Below are 17,534 nucleotides of genomic sequence, written 5' to 3' on the forward strand. Positions count from 1 at the left end.
ATTAATACCAAAATACATTACATAAGTCTCAATTATACATGAGAAAATAAAAGTTAATTACAAAATATCAAAATGAAAACTAGTGTCCTACCAATGCACTGAAGACGGTGAGGTGACACGGACACTATGCAGAGCTATAGAGGGTCTCACCCAGTCTGTGGTCTACTGGGCTCTCTGTTGGTCTCTCCAGAACCTACGCATCGCAAAAAGCAACGCGCTAAGTAATAATGCTTAGTAGTGCCAATAATAGAATAAAAAGAAATAACAGGAAATAAATATATAGCGAATGTATTGATGTCTCATTGTAGACAAATTTTCGATAATTATTTGTAGTCTTATTTATTTTGTACTTGTTATGTTCATTATTTCATTAAATTTATCCACTTTCATTTTTAGTTGCCCAAGTAACTTATACTGGATGACTGAACTGGATAAATGGGTAAACTGGCACTGGGTATCAAGTACCTCGGGCCATCACACCATTGGTCACATATATATCTCCCGGCGTGCAACAAAACAGCTAATAAGCTGTAATAAACATTAGGCACAAGGCCAAGTATTATCATAATGTCAGAATGGTTAAAAGCCATAAAATCACAGAATAGCATAATGCCATGTTCAGTATTGCTAACTGAACCCTATTGGCATCCCAACCTATCCAAACCAATCTTACTAGGTGTACTAGGGCATGTTACACTTTTAAATTTTATAATTCTTGAAATTTAAGTTTAGGTGTTACTATTCATTTCATTAGTCAACTAAAATGTTGACTTTTGCATAGAAAATAGGTACATTAGTTCTAATACTCCCAACATACCACATTTTGCATCCTAAAGTTGTTGGTATTGGTTGCCAATACCATTTCTAAGCTTAGTGCTAGTTATTCACAATTTTCAGATTTCAAGCATTATGTTTATTGTTCCATTGGTCATTTGTACAGTAGGAATTTGGCAAAGTTATCTTCATGAAAGTTGTTCCTTATTGTGTCTAGTTACATTTCTTTTTGAATCACTCTATTTGGAGTTTTGTAGCTCAAGTTATGGCCTAAACACCATAACTGGCCGGATTATAATTTTCCAGATTTTTCTGGACAGAACCAATTCTGCAGGTTTTGTGCATTGAATGCAGGTCAGTTTTTGAACATGTTATGATCAAAATTTGGGTTTTATTTCTTCATGAAAGTTGTAGGTATATGTCTCAGATTTCTGCTGGTAAAATTTTAGGTCAATTGGACCTTTCTACACTGAGTTATGACCAAATGAATAAACACTGTTCATATGGTTATTTTGCCCAGGCAAAATGCAAGTCACTCGGATTAGGGCAATTTTTAGGTCAACTTGGTTTGGTTTTCTAGGCAGGGTTTCTTCACCAAAGTTGTGCCATTATGTGTCTAGTTTCATGTCCAATTATCCTTGCACCAATTGAACCTCTACAACTCCATTTATAGCTACCCAAACCTGCTGGACTCACACCCAGTCCTACAGGTCACCAAGGGCAGTACACCACATTTCAACTCCAACACCCTTACTCACTTCAATTCCTTCTCACACATATTCAAATGGTCACTAATTGACTATTATAAGGTTAACATACCATTGCATGAGCAAACCCTAATGGTGTTCAAGTGTCCAATTTTTCATGTTCATACATGCATAATCTTTGCATTTCACTTACACAACTATGTTCAATCACTCATTTAATCATCACCACTTTGCTATTAAGCAAAATCACCAAACCCTAACCAACCCTAGCTGCCGAAATTTATAGGGTGCACACACACATATGTTTATTTTATTTTCTTATAATTCCTACTCAATTCATGTCATTAAACATGAACTAAACTAAAAATGGTAAGAGTTGAACACTAACCTTATTGAAGCTGAGTTTCAAGCTAACCAAACTTCCTTTTTCCTCCCTCTTTTGGCTGCCTAGAGGATGTTCAAGTTGCAAGATTAAATTTTTGTGAAGCTAAGTAGTGATTTTAAGGTGAGATTTGGTGTGGAATGAAGCTTTGGTGGAGCTCCAACGGTGGTTTGGGTGGCAGGAGTGTTTCAGCTGGTTAGGGTGAAAAAGAAGGCTGATGACTTTTTTTTTATTTTTTTTGTATTCTTATCCCCTTTTTATTAGTTAATTTAAGTGTTAGTTAAATATGATTGGTGGAATTTGTTTAATGACATCATAATGATGTCATAAATGGGCATTTTATCTTATTTTCTCTTCTTTTCTTATCTATTTATTTTCAATTTAATTTTTAGCAATATTTATTCATATTTTATGTCATAATAATTATTTATTTAACTAGACAAGCCGGCTAAAAATCACATCTGAAGGCGAAATGACCAAAATGCCATCCGTTTGGCTTAACAGACTAAAATTGTCTGTACCGATTGAAAAATTTTTCTAAGTATTTTCTTGGCATTCTAATGCCATAGAACCCTTAATGACTCTTCTCTGGAGTCCCAAAAATTATTTTATGAATTTTTGCTTAGGTCTAGGGTTCCTAGTTGCGAGGACCGCAACTTTCTACTGGGTTACCCATCGCTAGGGCACCGGCTCATTTAACTTGATTGTATTTTATTTCTAAAATTTTTCTTAAATTTTTCTTATTAATAATTGAGTTAATTGTGGTTCCTCACTTTAGTTTAAATATTTTTCTAGACGTTCTAGCTGTCCGGACTGACACCAATCACCGGAACAATAGAATGTACGGAATTGCTACAGTGAGGGTGTTACAATAGCACACTCGACCTACTCCCATAGACACATGTAAAGGAGAGCTCAGCTCACCCTTAACCCAACACACTAAGCAACATGTAACTCATCATATATAGGCATGTAATAAAACCTTAGACAAAGAAGTAGCAAATTTGTTATTGCTACTGAGTTGACTTTTGATTGCTAAAAATAGACTTTTAGAGGTCGTGTAACACCCCCATACTAATTAGCCTATACATTCTACTGTTCCGGTGACTAGTGTCTGTTCGGACAGTCAAGATATTTAGAACCATATCTAAGTCATCTTGAAAAGCCATAAATAAAAATTAATAGAAATCACATGAAGGTGAAATGATAATGAGAAAAATAAAGCCTAATCGGTTAAATGAGTCAAGGTCTCGGCGATGGGTGACCAACCTGGGAAGCTATTGCGAATTCAATTGTTACCCTAAATTCGTGTGGAACCCTATGACACCCCAGGTCTAGGGATAACTGCGAAACCATTGGAAACTAGAGAACTATGCAAATAAAAAGAGAACAAGTTCAGATAATTGAATCAACATTCAAAGTGCTACCAAACATTATTAGAAAGATGGATTGAACCGATGAGGGGCATTTTGGTCAATTCAGCCTTAGAGGTGATTTTTGACCTAAATGCCCATTAAAATGTGTAACATTAAAATATTGAAAAATAGATTAAAAGTGAAGAGGTATAAGGGAAGAAGAGAAAAAGAAAAGAAAAATTCAATTTAAAGTGCTTTATGACATCACATGAAGTAAGCATGACCTAATTAATTTATAATTTTAATTTATATAAATTTGTGGGATAATTATCAATAAATAAAGACTAAAAAAATAAAAAGAAGATAAATTATCTTCTTCTTCCCAAGAGTGGCCGAATTCCTCAATCTCCCTATCCATTTTCTTCCTTTCACCATTGATGAACACCTTAAGCTCTTAAAACCGTAAAATTAACCCCTAATTTTTATAGCTACTCCACCAAAAACTTTTAATTTAGCCTTGATAAGAAGATTAGGAGGAATAATTTCAAGGAAAAGTGAAAGACTTGAAGAGTTGAAAGGAGCTTAACAGCGGTAAGTCTCTCTCTTCATCTAAATTAGCATATAATCATAAGAATAATATTAAACAAAATCATATATACATATATAAATATATATAATTATATTGAAATACATCTAAAAATATTAAAAAACATACATATAAATTCAATTCTAATTTAGTTTCGATATGATTCTAATCCGTTTCTTAGTGAAAAATCAAAACCGAATTAAATTATCAAAATAAATTTGATTTGATACAATTCCTATCAGTTCGATATGGTTCTTTAGTTTAGTTCGATTCCCCGATAACCGCACACAGCCTTAATAAAAACCATATAAAGGAAAATAATTTAATTTAATTTAATTTTTATAGGTATATCATTATTAAAAATGTTAATATAAATTTAAATTAAATTTAAATTTTATCATTAATAAACTTTATAACACAAATTTTTAAAATATAAAATATAAAAATAAATATTAAATTATGTTAACAAAATAAAATAATAAATAATTTACTCTAGTAAAAATTAATTTTAGGCCAATAATTTATTTAATTTTTTTAATAGATTATCCCATTTTATTAATTAAGAGGCCTGGAGTAATTTAAAATTAATAGTCAAGAGCAAGACCAGTCATGAACAATTTAAAAGGAGTAGCAAGAAGCTTACATCGCATTAACATTCTCTCATCAACATTGACAAGCCCCACCGGAAACCAAAAGAAACACGAGCATACTAACAACAAATGACAACAGAAGAAATTGCAAGATACTTGCGTCTACTATATACGGCAAAAATTCACGTGGCACAAGCTAAGCTGGCTTTTGCATCTAATTATCGATCAATTCTGCCGGCACCACATTCTGGATGAAGTTATATTCTTTACATGATAAATCAATCCTCATCCACCAATAGAAAAGCTAACGGGATAATATATCTGCTACTCGATCTTGCGCATCAGGGGGAATCTCCCTTCCTGGGACTTGGACCTTTAGAAGACTAGCATACCTGTAAAAACGTTTAAATGTGTTATTTAATATAATATTATTTTTCAGTCTGACTAAAATAAACAGATAAAGACATAGCAACCCACTCTGTGGCTGTAAACAAGTGCTCGTGCTCTGTGATGAAAGCAAGCAAGGCCTGCAAACCATGGATATAACAGTCATCTAGTTGCAGCATAAATAATCATTATAAATGAAAAGAAACTAAATTCAGCTGACTTGCCTCAAATGGCATATTTAATAATTCATAATAGGAGCGGACATGATCTAATTTCTGCTGTACAGCTCCACTATCAATTGATGGAATAGCTGCCAGGGCCTGTAATGCCAATATTGTAAAAACTTTCATATTAAAAATGCAAGTTGCATTTGCTTTAGCGATAAAATATGCAATTCAGCTAGGCTTAAATAATTTAATGACCCTCCCCTAACATACAATAAACTTCAAACAAGATTCCAAATTTCAGAAAGCAAATTTGGGCCTGATGAACTGCATTAAAGTATAAAGTTTACCTGTTCCAGTGCAATTGAATTTCGACATATCTGTTGAACCCCGAAAAGGTTAATGGCTTTCATGTCAGCCAAAGCCTAAGACATTATGTTTCCAAATGTTAGCGCACAAAGGACACCAAAATATACAGAGAACCACAAATCTAAAAGCAGAAGGAAAGAAAAATGCACAAAAACTTCATGGTCTTAACCAAATGTTCAGGAAAGTATAGATCCAAACCTTGATTGATGCATTTGCAGCAACGCTACAAATTCCACCAAATATGTAATTCCGCTTTACTCCTGCCACAAAAGGTGCCATTTCCTCATCCCTACGTGTTATCTAAAGTTGTAGAAACGGAGGACAATTAAAATTTGATTCCAAAAGTACAGCATACAGAACAAAGATGAAAGGAATTCAATGTCAGTTCCTTTCCTAAAACATTGCATATGCTTTTAGAATTACAGCATACATGCTCAAGTTAACATAATTAGATCAAGAAGCACGATAGTATACAGAAAGGTTCCATGATCTTTCTTCATTTGCATCTTGTCAATGCATTTGCAAATCATGAAGTTCAAATAGCAACTAAGATCCCCCTTCCTCAGTTTCACAAATAGTATCTTCTTCAAAAAGGCCATATTTAAACAAGAATCTAGACCTCACCACTTAGTCATTGTTCGTTCTCCAAACTGAGCTCATTTTGTGCGTATTTGTATCAACTAGTAGTTTGGTATATATACACATGTAGCTCCATACGACAAGTATGTAAATGTCTGTGTACATAATTTCACATTCTATCGATTGCAATTTTTATGAAATAGACAAAAGAAGACAGTAAATTATTATTTAGTCATTGAGGTTTGATAAAATTAATAATTCTGTCCCTGTATTTTTAAAAGCAGATTAGTTATTCCCTATCTTTTGATCCCATCAACAATTTAGTCCCTTGATTCACTTTTTCACCTTTTTCCATTAGTCAAAACTGTCAAAGGTTTAAAAAAATTGTAAATTTCAGAAATACCCTATATTAATAAAAATATTAAAAAAAAAAAATCCAAGAAAATTATATCAAGGTAGACATGAGAACTAAGTCTCTGTTGTGTGTTGAGAGTAGAGAACAGGTCACATGACAATACAAGCTGCAAAAAAGAAGTGTGCATTCGAGTGCTAAAACAAAAACTTCTATCATTTGCAGAATACAATTTCCACATGAACCATTTTTAAAATGCACATTATGATTATTCTCCTATTGTTAACTATTATTATCAATAACAGAATGCATGCTGTCTTGCTATATGAACTAAGGTCCTCCTTTAAAGGGCCTCAATCCTCGGTAGAGCTTACTACCAAAAAAAAAAAAAAAAAAAGGCAGCAAACAAATAATTCATATTCTCCTATAATCAAATTCAACTGTAGAATATCCCAACAAATTAGCATGCACTCCTGAAATCCAATAAAAAGACAACCCCAGAAGCATCTAAAAATACCACAAACTAGATTATTTACAATTGCAGCAATGAATATCCACATGAATTTAACTTTTAGGAGCCTCATAGGAGCTTTCTACTAAGTGTAGAACAAGACAACACCAGTAGAACCAATGGCTTAACCAAAAACTTCACAGTCAATTCCCTTTGTCGTGAGAGCCCACCATACCTAGTTTCCAACTGTGGCATAGATGCAGTTTCTTTCCCACAACAATAAATCTAAAAAAGCATATCCACAAAACTTCACTTCAATCGGTACATATATTATTAAACTATGGGGAAAAAGGTTTGACAAACCCTAGATGAATCTACAAATACTATCAAATGCAATTCCTTTTTGCGCGCATTACTGAATTTCTTTACACAGCCTTTCAGTTCCTTAACAATGAAACATGTTAGACATTCAGCCCCAGAAACAAAGATTTTAAAATAAATAATCAAAATAGCAGTCAAAGATAAATGCAGACACCAACCCTTTGGTTCTAGAAGAACACATCAGTTCAGGCAAGAATATGAAACCTATGATAATTCTCACCAAAGCGGTAGATAAAGATACAAACCTGGGCTGTGAGTGAAATTATGAAGTCATCAGGCTCTTCTGCATCTTGGTCCTCCAAGTACTCTCTGTTTGTCATTTCCTATTTAAAGATATTTACAATGTAGAATTAGTTTGTGCTGGGAAATGAATTGGGCCAAAAATGTCCGACATTGAAAATACACAAAATAAAGGGGCATCATATAAATGGTTGGGGTGCAACATTGAATCATTTTGAAGTGTAAAGCAACATAATCACTTGTATAAGCCTGTATGAAACTAAATTAAAGTGTAATTAGCACTCTCTCCAAATTTAACAATTTGAATCATCTCAGACCCAATTGATTCAAAGAATTCATTAACTACACATTTCTCAAACCTGCATATGGAAAATAGTCTCCAATTGCATCTCTACACGCAAAACCTTCAGGCAGTCAATTGCCAGTTTTCTATAATCATCTGCAAATGATGCCAGATTCTTGCCATTCACTTCCACTTGATTTGACGTTCTTAAAGTCAGCCTGCATATTACGTTAACTGTTTGTTTCATATAAATTATTGGACATGATTTTCATTTGAAAATTTTTCAAAGAAAAATTTTCTGCTTTGAAATGTCACATTGGCATAAACAGTGAATTCCACACTGGACATAAGACAAAATAAGCCCTTAACAATGCATCTCATTCATCACAGCAAAAAAATAAGTGAAAGCATATATTACAACAAAATCAAAGTATAATAAACAGCAATATCCAATTGATGACGTCATTATCTTGGACATATATGGTAGTCTTGATATTTGCTGGGCATGTTTTGAAGGATAAAGCCTGTGGAAAGTTGCTCCATCCGCATTTCTTGGAACAATTTGGAGATAAATTCTTTTTTGGAAAAGAAAGATCACTTAACCTGGATTTGAAGGTTTTTTTTTTTTTTTTTTGGGTTTTTGGGGGGCGGTGGTTGGGTTTATGTTGCTTGAGCATGACAGCTGCCAGCTGGGAGGAAGTAGAGTAGCCTAGAGAAACAGGGTACCACACAAGACCAGGCAGCATTATCCATTTATTGTCAAGGTCATTGATATGCTAAAGAAGAGAAAATCAATTAGTTGTTAAGTCCACCAACAGGAGGGAGAAAATCAATTAGTTGTTAAGCCCACTAATAGGAGGGAGGGAATCAATTAGTTGCTAGTCCACTAATAGAGGTCGTATAGGATAGGCAACTTTAAACCTAAAACGCAGAGTTGGAAAAGCCTACCGCATCAAGGAAATAGCACGTGTACACTTCTAAGATGAATAATAATAAAATAACAGGAGGTAACGGTTACACCAACCCAGGAAGATCAATTCATCCCACAGGATCAGAAACCAAAAACAATTAGTATGGACAAATATTCAAACAAAATTGAAAATGAAGGAATCATGTTTTCTCAAGTTAGCATTACTTTTCCAATTGCACACTTGTCTATTTAACCCCATGAGGGTAGACAAAGAACAATACAGGATAAATTTTTGGAAACATAAGAACTTGCCTTTCAATTGAGTCTGCTACATACTCCAATGAATCACTAAGGGATGCTAGCAAAATTAGTTTGTTATCATCACGAATTAGATTTTCCTGCAACATGAAACATCAATGTGTAACCCCTGTACACATACTAGAGGGAATCTCTGCAGTAAGTATCACCTCATAAAGACTCAACAAAATAATAAATCTGTTGAAAACTAAAATCTGCAAGCCCGTAAGAGAGTGAAGTGGAAATCACAAATGCTTGCAATTACTGCACATGCTCCATCACTCAGTTAAAGAAGGAGGAAAAAAAAAGCCTAGCACATAGCAAAACAAATTGGATGAAAGATTACATTACCTGCTTGATAGGGCGCAAATTCAAAAATAATTCAATCAGTTCAGATTCGATACTGGCAGATTCAGAATCTGAGGCATTGTTCATATTTGCTTTACCAAGTGGATTTGGCAAACATGAGCTTGCGGGATCAAGACGCATCAATTTCTCAATATCATGCCTCCCTATCAGCATGTAACTCTGCTTCTCCAGAACTGCCTAAAACATGACCAACAAAAAATGTTAACAGAAAGAAAGTATAGGTGATTGCATGATTTTTCAGCAACATTAATGACAAGGCAAGAAACTTCATTTCAATTTTACTAAACACATACTCCATATGCATTGAGGTTATGTATCTGTGCATTATATACCTATATTGAGTGTTATCTTATATTTCTGTTATTATTTTTAACTATGTTATTTTTACCAAAAAAACCACTATTCTTGCTCTTATGACTGCAATTAAGCCAAATTGAACCAAGCTTTAGCATGTTTAGGCTTAGCCCGTTTAGATTCATAGCTCAGGTTCACCTCATTTGTTAAATAAGCAAAAATCAAGCAAAGAATTGTAAATGAAATCATTCACAAAGTTATTCAAAAAATAAAACTGAACGCTTAATTAAATCTTAATCCCAAACTAGTTGGGGTCATAATGTAGAATAGGAAGAACAAGAGAAACAGATTCTCGAGGTAAAAGAGATTCTCAATAACTTCATATAATTGTCAATGATAACCATAATGATCAAAGCTACTAAACAATAGAAAACCTAAGCCCTGATCACATTAGGATTTAGAAACCCTAGTCAAATACTAATTAGAAATCCTAAATAAAATAAACTAGAAAAGTAATAATAAACCTCATAATAGAATTCTTAAATAATAAAACTTTAAACTTCCTAATTCTACAATGAATAAAATTCCTAAGTATACTAAGTTGATTCTTCTTCTAATACTACATCATTCTCCATGGGTTGGAGAAAACTCAACTTTGAGTTTTGCATTGCCAAAGATTTAGGAACCAAGTGAGGAGAACACAAAGTCATATCTTCTTGGAAGACAGCAATAAATTTGTATCGATAAACTCACAATAGTTGAAAGGCTCTTTAATTCAGTAGGAACAACGAAATTTGAAAATCTTCAATTTCCATTGTTTTATTGACTTGATTTTCTTCAATTTCCATATGAGTCTCCAAAGTCTCCATGACACGACTTGATTGGCTTAATTTTCTTAAATTTCTAGACGAGTTTCCTCGTGCTTTTCTTGCTCAGCTTCATCAATGTAGAATGAGATAGAATGAGATGATTCTCCTTAATTTCAATTAATCTGTATATGGGTATATATATACAATTGATTCCTATAATTGTGTTCTACTAATTAGGAAGAAATCTTAAATAGGAATACAGAATACAGAATATACAGAGAAATAATATAGTGATTGACTTTCCATAACACTCCCCCTCAAGTTGGAGCATAGATGTTAATCATGCCCAACTTGTTACAAATGTAGTCAATCCTAGCTCCATTCAGAGCTTTTGCGAAAATATCTCCTAACTACTCTCCAGTTTTGATGTGTCCTGTTGAGATGATCTGTTGTTGAATTTTTTCACGAATAAAGTGACAATCAATCTCAATATGTTTGGTCCACTCATGAAACATCGGATTAGAAGCAATATGGAGAGCAGCTTGATTATCACATCACAATTTCGCAGGCAGGGAGGTCTTAAAACCTGTCTCATCTAGTAATTGAAGTATCCACATTACCTCACATACTGATTGTGCCATAGTTCTGTATTCGGATTCAGCGCTAGAACGAGAAACTACACTCTACTTCTTGCTTCTCCAAGACACCAACCAAATTTCCTCCAACAAAAACGCAATATCCAGTAGTTGACCTCTTGTCAACCTTAGATTCAGCCTAATCGGCATCTAAAAAACATTCAACATTCAAATGTCCATGATTACTATATAACAAACCTCTTCCCGGAGCGCCCTTCAGATAACACAAGATTTGTCCCAAGGCTTCCCAATGAGCAATAGTTGGGGAAGACATAAACTAACTTACCACACTAACGGCATAAGCAATGTCAGGATGAGTGACTGTAAGGTAGTTCAATTTTCCTACCAATCTCCTGTATCTCTCTGGATTTTCAAACAACTCACTATTCCCTGCTAACAGTTGTAAAGTTGGAGTCATTGGTGCACTACAAGGCTTAGCACCTAATTTTCCTGTCTCTGTCAATAAATCGAGAACATATTTTCTTTGAGACAAGAAAATACCCTTCTTACTTCTCATAACTTCGATACCCAAGAAATACTTTAACAATCCCAAGTCTTTGGTCTGAAACTGGGTTTGGATGAAGGTTTTAAGAAATGAAATACCTGCAGAGTCACTCCCAATGATGACAATGTCATCCACATAGACTACCAGGAGAATTAGACCAGCCTCAGATTGCCTATAAAATACTGAGTGATTACACTTACTCTTTTGCATACCAAACTCCTGTACTGCTTCACTGAATCTCCCAAACCAGGCCCTAGAACTTTGTTTCAAGCCATAAAGAGACTTCCGAAGCCTACAACCTTTATCCAACTCCTCCTGAGCAACAAACCTAGGTGGTTGCTCCATATACACCTCCTTCTGAAGATCACCATGAAGAAAAGCATTCTTGATATCCAATTGATGCAGGGGCCAATCATATATAGCTGCTAAAGAGATAAACAAGCGAATAGAAGTAAGTTTAGCTATAGGAGAAAAAGTGTCAGAGTAATCAACCCCATATGTCTGAGCATATCCTTTTGCTACAAGGCGTGCCTTTAACCTAGCCACAGAACCATCAGGATTTACCTTTACTGTAAATACCCATTTGCAACTAATAGCTTTCTTACCAGTGGGCAAAGGCAACAGTTCCTATGTACCATTAGCATCTTAAGCCTCCATTTCCTCTTTCATAGCAGCACACCAGTTAGGATGAGACAGTGCCTCACCAACAGTATTAGGGATAGGAACAGAGTCTAAAGAAGTAAGAAAACACCGAGAACAAGAAGACAATTGATTATAAGAAACAAAAGAAGAGATAAGGCAAGTATATGAACATTTACCTTTACGAAGAGCAATGGGTAAGTCTAGATCAGAATCATAATCAGTATGAGGTACAGGATCTCCCAACGAAGTAGCTGGTAGAGGATCTGAGTCAGGAATCTCCAATCTTCTAGAATAAACGTGAACAATGAGAGGTCAAGTAGGTCTATAGACAGAAGGAACAGGCTGTGGGAAAGGACTAGACATTGGTTGGACAGTATATATTAAGAGATCATCCTCCTCCCCCTGACTCTCATACACAGATAATTGAGAAAAAAATGGAGTGGACTCAAAAAGTGTGACATTTGCATATTCAAGATAACGATTAAGAGTAGGAGAGAAACAGCGGTACCCTTTTTGGAGCCGAGAGTACCGAAGGAAAACATATTTGAGAGACTTTGGATCCAATTTAGTAACCTGTGGACGAACATCACGCACAAAACAGGTATAACAAAAAATACGGGGTTCAACAGGGAACAAAGATTTGATAAGAAACAAAGCAGTATAAGGAATATCCCCATTAAGGACAGAAAACAGCATACGATTGATCAGAAAACATGCTGTAGAAACTGCATCCGCCCAAAAGTGTTTAGGAACTTTCATATGAAAAAGAAGAGCACGAGTTATCTCAAGAAGATGCCGATTTTTTCTTTCGACCACGCCATTTTGGGATGGGGTATCCACACAGGAAGACTGATAAAGAATGCCATTTTGTGTCATATAAGACTGAAATTGTGCTGAAAAGTATTCTTTGGCATTGTCACTTCTTAATATGCGCACAGAAATATTAAATTGAGTTTTGATTTTATTACAAAAAGCACAAAAGACAGAAAACAACTCAGAATGATTCTTCATTAAATATAACCAGGTAACACGAGAGTAATCGTCAACAAAAGTAACAAAATAACGAAATCCAATTTTAGAAGTAACAGAACAAGGACCCCAAATATCAGAATGAACTAACTCAAGAGGGGATGAAGCCCGTTTATTGACTCTAGACACAGAAGGCAAACGATGATGTTTTGTAAACTGACACGACTCACATTCTAGTACTGATAAAAACTAAAACTGAGGACAGCTTTTTCATGGTAGACAAAGAAGGATGGCCCGATCTACAATGAGCTTCAAGAGGTGTTAAGGTACTTGAGCAAACAAGCGACCGTGGTATATGATTTTCCAAAATGTAGAGACCACCTGACTCGCGTCTTCTACCAATAATCTGCTTCGTTGTAAGATCCTGAAACAAACATTGGTAAGGAAAAAGGGAAACAAAATAATTTAAAGTACGAGTAAGTTTACTAACAGAAAGTAGATTAAAAGAAAATTTTGGTAGACACAAAACAGAAGACAAAGAAGACTGAACCCATGACACAAGAAGTAGAACCATTAGCTAAAGTAATAGTAGAGAAACTCAGATTAGACTGAAAAGCAGATAGAAGACTAGAATTACCTGTCATATGATTTGTCGCATCAGAATTAATGACCCATTTGGATGAGGAAGACACAAGGCATATAGTGGATTTACCTGACTCAGCGATCGCAGTGACAAGGGAACTGGTAGGCTTTAGAGATGCCTGATACTGGGAAAATTGTGCAAAATTCTCTGTAGATACTAAAACAATTTTCTCAGAGGAAGATACTGTAGAATCCTCTACTGCCATATTTGCCATCTGTGATCGCTAATTTTTTCTCTGAAGTTGCGGACAATTATATTTTATATGACCAGACTCATGACAATAATAACAAATGACTCCTCTTGAGTCCTGATTAGAACTAGCCTCTCCATTACGCTGATTACTTCTATTGCCTATAATTCCTCCTCTACTTCCTCTTCTATTACCCTGTTGTCCATTTGGATTACGGCTAATAAGAGCACTACTAGCAGGCTGTGAAGATTGGGTACTCTCTGTACGAAGGACCTGTGTGAACGTTTCATGCAAAGAGGAAATCTCAGAACTAGAGAGAATATGAGATTTAGCAGTCTCATACTCTGAAGAAAGGCCTGCAAGAAAACTCATAACAGCCAGTTGCTCCCGTTGGGCCTGCTGAACTTTCACATTAGGACAAAAAGACAACAATACATTAAGTTCCTCATATACCCGTTTAAAATTCATAAAATAAGCCGTGAGAGACTTATCCTCTTTTTCAGCACGATAGAATGCCTTACAAACATCATAAATACGGGAGATATTCCCTTTACCATAATACAAAAAATCTAAGTAATCCATCAATTCCTTAACAAATTCACAGTGATTAATTAAACTAATTACCTCACATCAGAATCGAAGTTCAAAAAAACAACCGAGCATCCTCCCTTAGCCAAGTTTGTCATGTATCATCAGTAGGTGGATCTTTAGTAAGGTGATCATCTTTATCAATGCTACGCAAATAGGCCCTAACAGTCTTACTCCACTCCAGGTAATTCGAACCATTAAGTTTGTGTTCCGTGATCTTAGTCATCACCGGAATCACATTAGAAATAACATTCTTATTGTCTACCATTTGTTGAGACAAAGAAAACTAACCGAAACGCTAATCCAAAGTGCTTACAGCAGCAAAATAACCCAAAATCACAAATCAAACAAATACCGAAATAGGATCTAAGAGCCAAACCTCAGAAGTCCTTTAATGGTGTACTGAATCAGGCAACAGCACACAATGGTGGAATGAGAGGGTTGAGGTGACGCCGGCGATGTTGATGGGGGTCGAAACGGCCGGTCGGCGGCCAAGGTCTCTCCTGAGCTGGGTGGTGAGAACAAATAGTCACCCTAGATAGATGACCTACTCTGATACCATGTAGAATGAGATGATTCTCCTTAATTTTAATTAATCTGTACATGGGTATATATATACAATTGATTCCTATAATTGTGTTCTACTAATTAGGAAGTAATCCTAAATAAGAAATCCTAAATAGAAATACAGAATACAGAATATATAGAGAAATAATATAGTTATTGACTTTCCACAACAATCAACTTCTTCTAGAAGAGGTTCTTCAACATGTGAGCACTCAACAATCAAATCTTCAAATGATTTCTGCTCAAGTTCTTCAATTTCAGACTCAACTTGCTCTTCGAATTCTTCTTCTTGTTCATCTTCAACTTCATCTTAAAGCTGCGTTTTGAATTCAAGCTTTTCTTGTTGTTCTTGCGTTAAATCTTTAACAACTCTTGATAAATCATCAAACACTGCTTTCACTTTAAGCATGCCATCAAGCTCTGCTTTCATTTTTGTAATGCTTGAAATCGTGAATTCTTATTCTTTTCCCCTCATCTCATATTCTTTTTTTTCCTCTACCTTGTAAATTTTATTGAAAATCTTGATATTTATAATATGAATCATAATATACGTTGGAATTACCAATATATTTATTTAACCAATAATAAAGATACGTAATTCAACCCTGTAGTAATCAATTTCATCTTTTAGTTGTTCAATATCAACTTTGTGTTATCAATTCTTGTAGTCTCTCGATGTAAATCGACAACATGACATTGTAATTAGAAAAAGCGTATCTCACATAGTAATTAAAGGCTCAAGGCGTACCAAGGCGCCAAGGTGTCCTGGAGTCTAAGCGCAAGGCGCATGAGTGCCCAAACGAGTTAAGGCGCAAAAATTAAAAAAAAAATTATTAAAAATTAAAAATATTATAAGTATTCTCTCACATTTCAAGTAACATAAAACCACATAATAATAACTAACAAGCATTCAAGTAATAATAATTTTACAATCCAAAAGAGGCAAAAATAAACTACTAAAAGTTAAAGACACTAATAAACTCCTAAAAGTTAAAATTTAATAAACTAGTAAACTATAGACAAGAAAATTAATAATTTATAATAGTATAAACCATATGCACCTAATAGCAAGTAGCAACAATGCAATATACAAATCAATTTATAATATCATAATCCAATTATAATAATAGACATTAATAATTTTGATAACATAGTCATAAACTCAATTACAATATTTCTAATAATTTATAATAAGACTTAATAGCAATTAACAATAAGAAAATGAACTCAATTTAAATCAATCATAAAACTAAAAGCTAATAACTAATAAGAAATTTAGAGTAACGGAATTAGCATCTCAAGTCTCAACAAATGGACATCACATGCCAAATTGTCAACATTCTTTCACATTCACACTAAACAAAATCACAAATTTAGACAATAAATAAAAAAATAAAAAAAAATAAAAAAAAAACATATGAGCATGGCAGAAGAAAAAAGAGATAGAGATAGAGAGAAAGAGAGAGAGAAAGAGGCATATGGGACGAAGAGAGCATGGAAGAAAAGGAAAAAAAAAAAAAAGAAGTGCAGTAGTGCACTGACAAAACAGAGAGAAGGAGAGAGAGAGAGAGAAAGAGAGAGAAGAAGAAGAAACAAGCAAAATTAAAACACACTTGGCTGGAGCGGCTGGAAATCATAGGTTTGGGTCTTCTTCTTCTTCTCCTCTTCTTCTTCTTCTTCTCCTCTTTCTTTGGTATTGCCGACAGGCTTTTAAAAGAAACCCTAGAATCCCCCATCCCCCCCCCCCCCCCCCCCTTCTTTTTTTATTTCCTGCGCTTGGCCTCCTTAGGGCATGCCTCGATGATGTGTCGTGCCTTTCTTCCCTTCGGGTGATGCCTTTGATAACAGTGGTATCTCACTGAAACACTCAAATTTCAGCCCTTCGAAGTTTTATCTACTGAAAATGGAGGCCAAAATCGGACTCAATCGGACTCAATGAGAGACTGTCAAAATTTGCCGACGGGTGCTAACATTGTAGTGATGACATGATGCTAACAGCTGACGTAGTTTGGACTGAGAAACAAATTCTCAAATTGAAGAGAAACTAAATCTCAAACTATTCTAAGAATTTCTCTCTTGTTTTTCTTGTTCTACATCAAGTCATCTGTATGGATCCTTTTCATCCATTTCACTCAATTTGACAACATATCTTCAACAAGATCTAGAGCCACTATAGCCTTTCTTACTACTTACCTGCACATCATCCTAAGTTTATCCTACATTTCAATGGGCTCAACCTTCAACACTGATGCATTTGTTAGCATATAATGCATGTGAACATGTCATCTCAATCTCTCTTGTCTAAACTAACCCTTAAGAGGTGCCAATTCCACATGCGTACAAATGTTCTAATTCCTTATCCTATCCATTCTTTTATATCCACATAGAAGTGTAAACAACTTACTTATGAGCTACTCAGACTAAACTAAAAACTTATTAGAATTTGACATGGGTTTAACCCAACTGAATTGAGATTGAGCATTACAATGTTTGATCCGAGTGTCTCACAAGCCTAT

At 34.7% G+C, this 17,534-nt stretch overlaps 1 protein-coding gene across 1 annotated transcript in view; it reads right to left on the minus strand.

Annotated features, from left to right (window-relative positions):
- Positions 1–4,373: 4,373 nt before the first annotated feature.
- Positions 4,374–17,534, minus strand: part of LOC110648200 (exocyst complex component SEC8) — a 61,192-nt gene continuing 48,031 nt past the window's right edge. Inside the window, exons 19-27 of the mRNA XM_058135801.1 lie at positions 9,159–9,353; positions 8,823–8,908; positions 7,677–7,818; positions 7,323–7,400; positions 5,513–5,614; positions 5,296–5,370; positions 5,006–5,101; positions 4,872–4,921; positions 4,374–4,786 (exon numbers count right to left, since the gene is read on the minus strand). Of these exons, the coding sequence (XP_057991784.1) occupies positions 4,699–4,786; positions 4,872–4,921; positions 5,006–5,101; positions 5,296–5,370; positions 5,513–5,614; positions 7,323–7,400; positions 7,677–7,818; positions 8,823–8,908; positions 9,159–9,353 (912 nt within the window). The 3' untranslated portion in view covers positions 4,374–4,698. The remainder of the gene's footprint in view (positions 4,787–4,871; positions 4,922–5,005; positions 5,102–5,295; positions 5,371–5,512; positions 5,615–7,322; positions 7,401–7,676; positions 7,819–8,822; positions 8,909–9,158; positions 9,354–17,534) is intronic.

The sequence above is a fragment of the Hevea brasiliensis genome, chromosome 2 (genome assembly GCF_030052815.1).
Source record: "Hevea brasiliensis isolate MT/VB/25A 57/8 chromosome 2, ASM3005281v1, whole genome shotgun sequence".
Taxonomy (NCBI): Eukaryota; Viridiplantae; Streptophyta; class Magnoliopsida; order Malpighiales; family Euphorbiaceae; genus Hevea; species Hevea brasiliensis.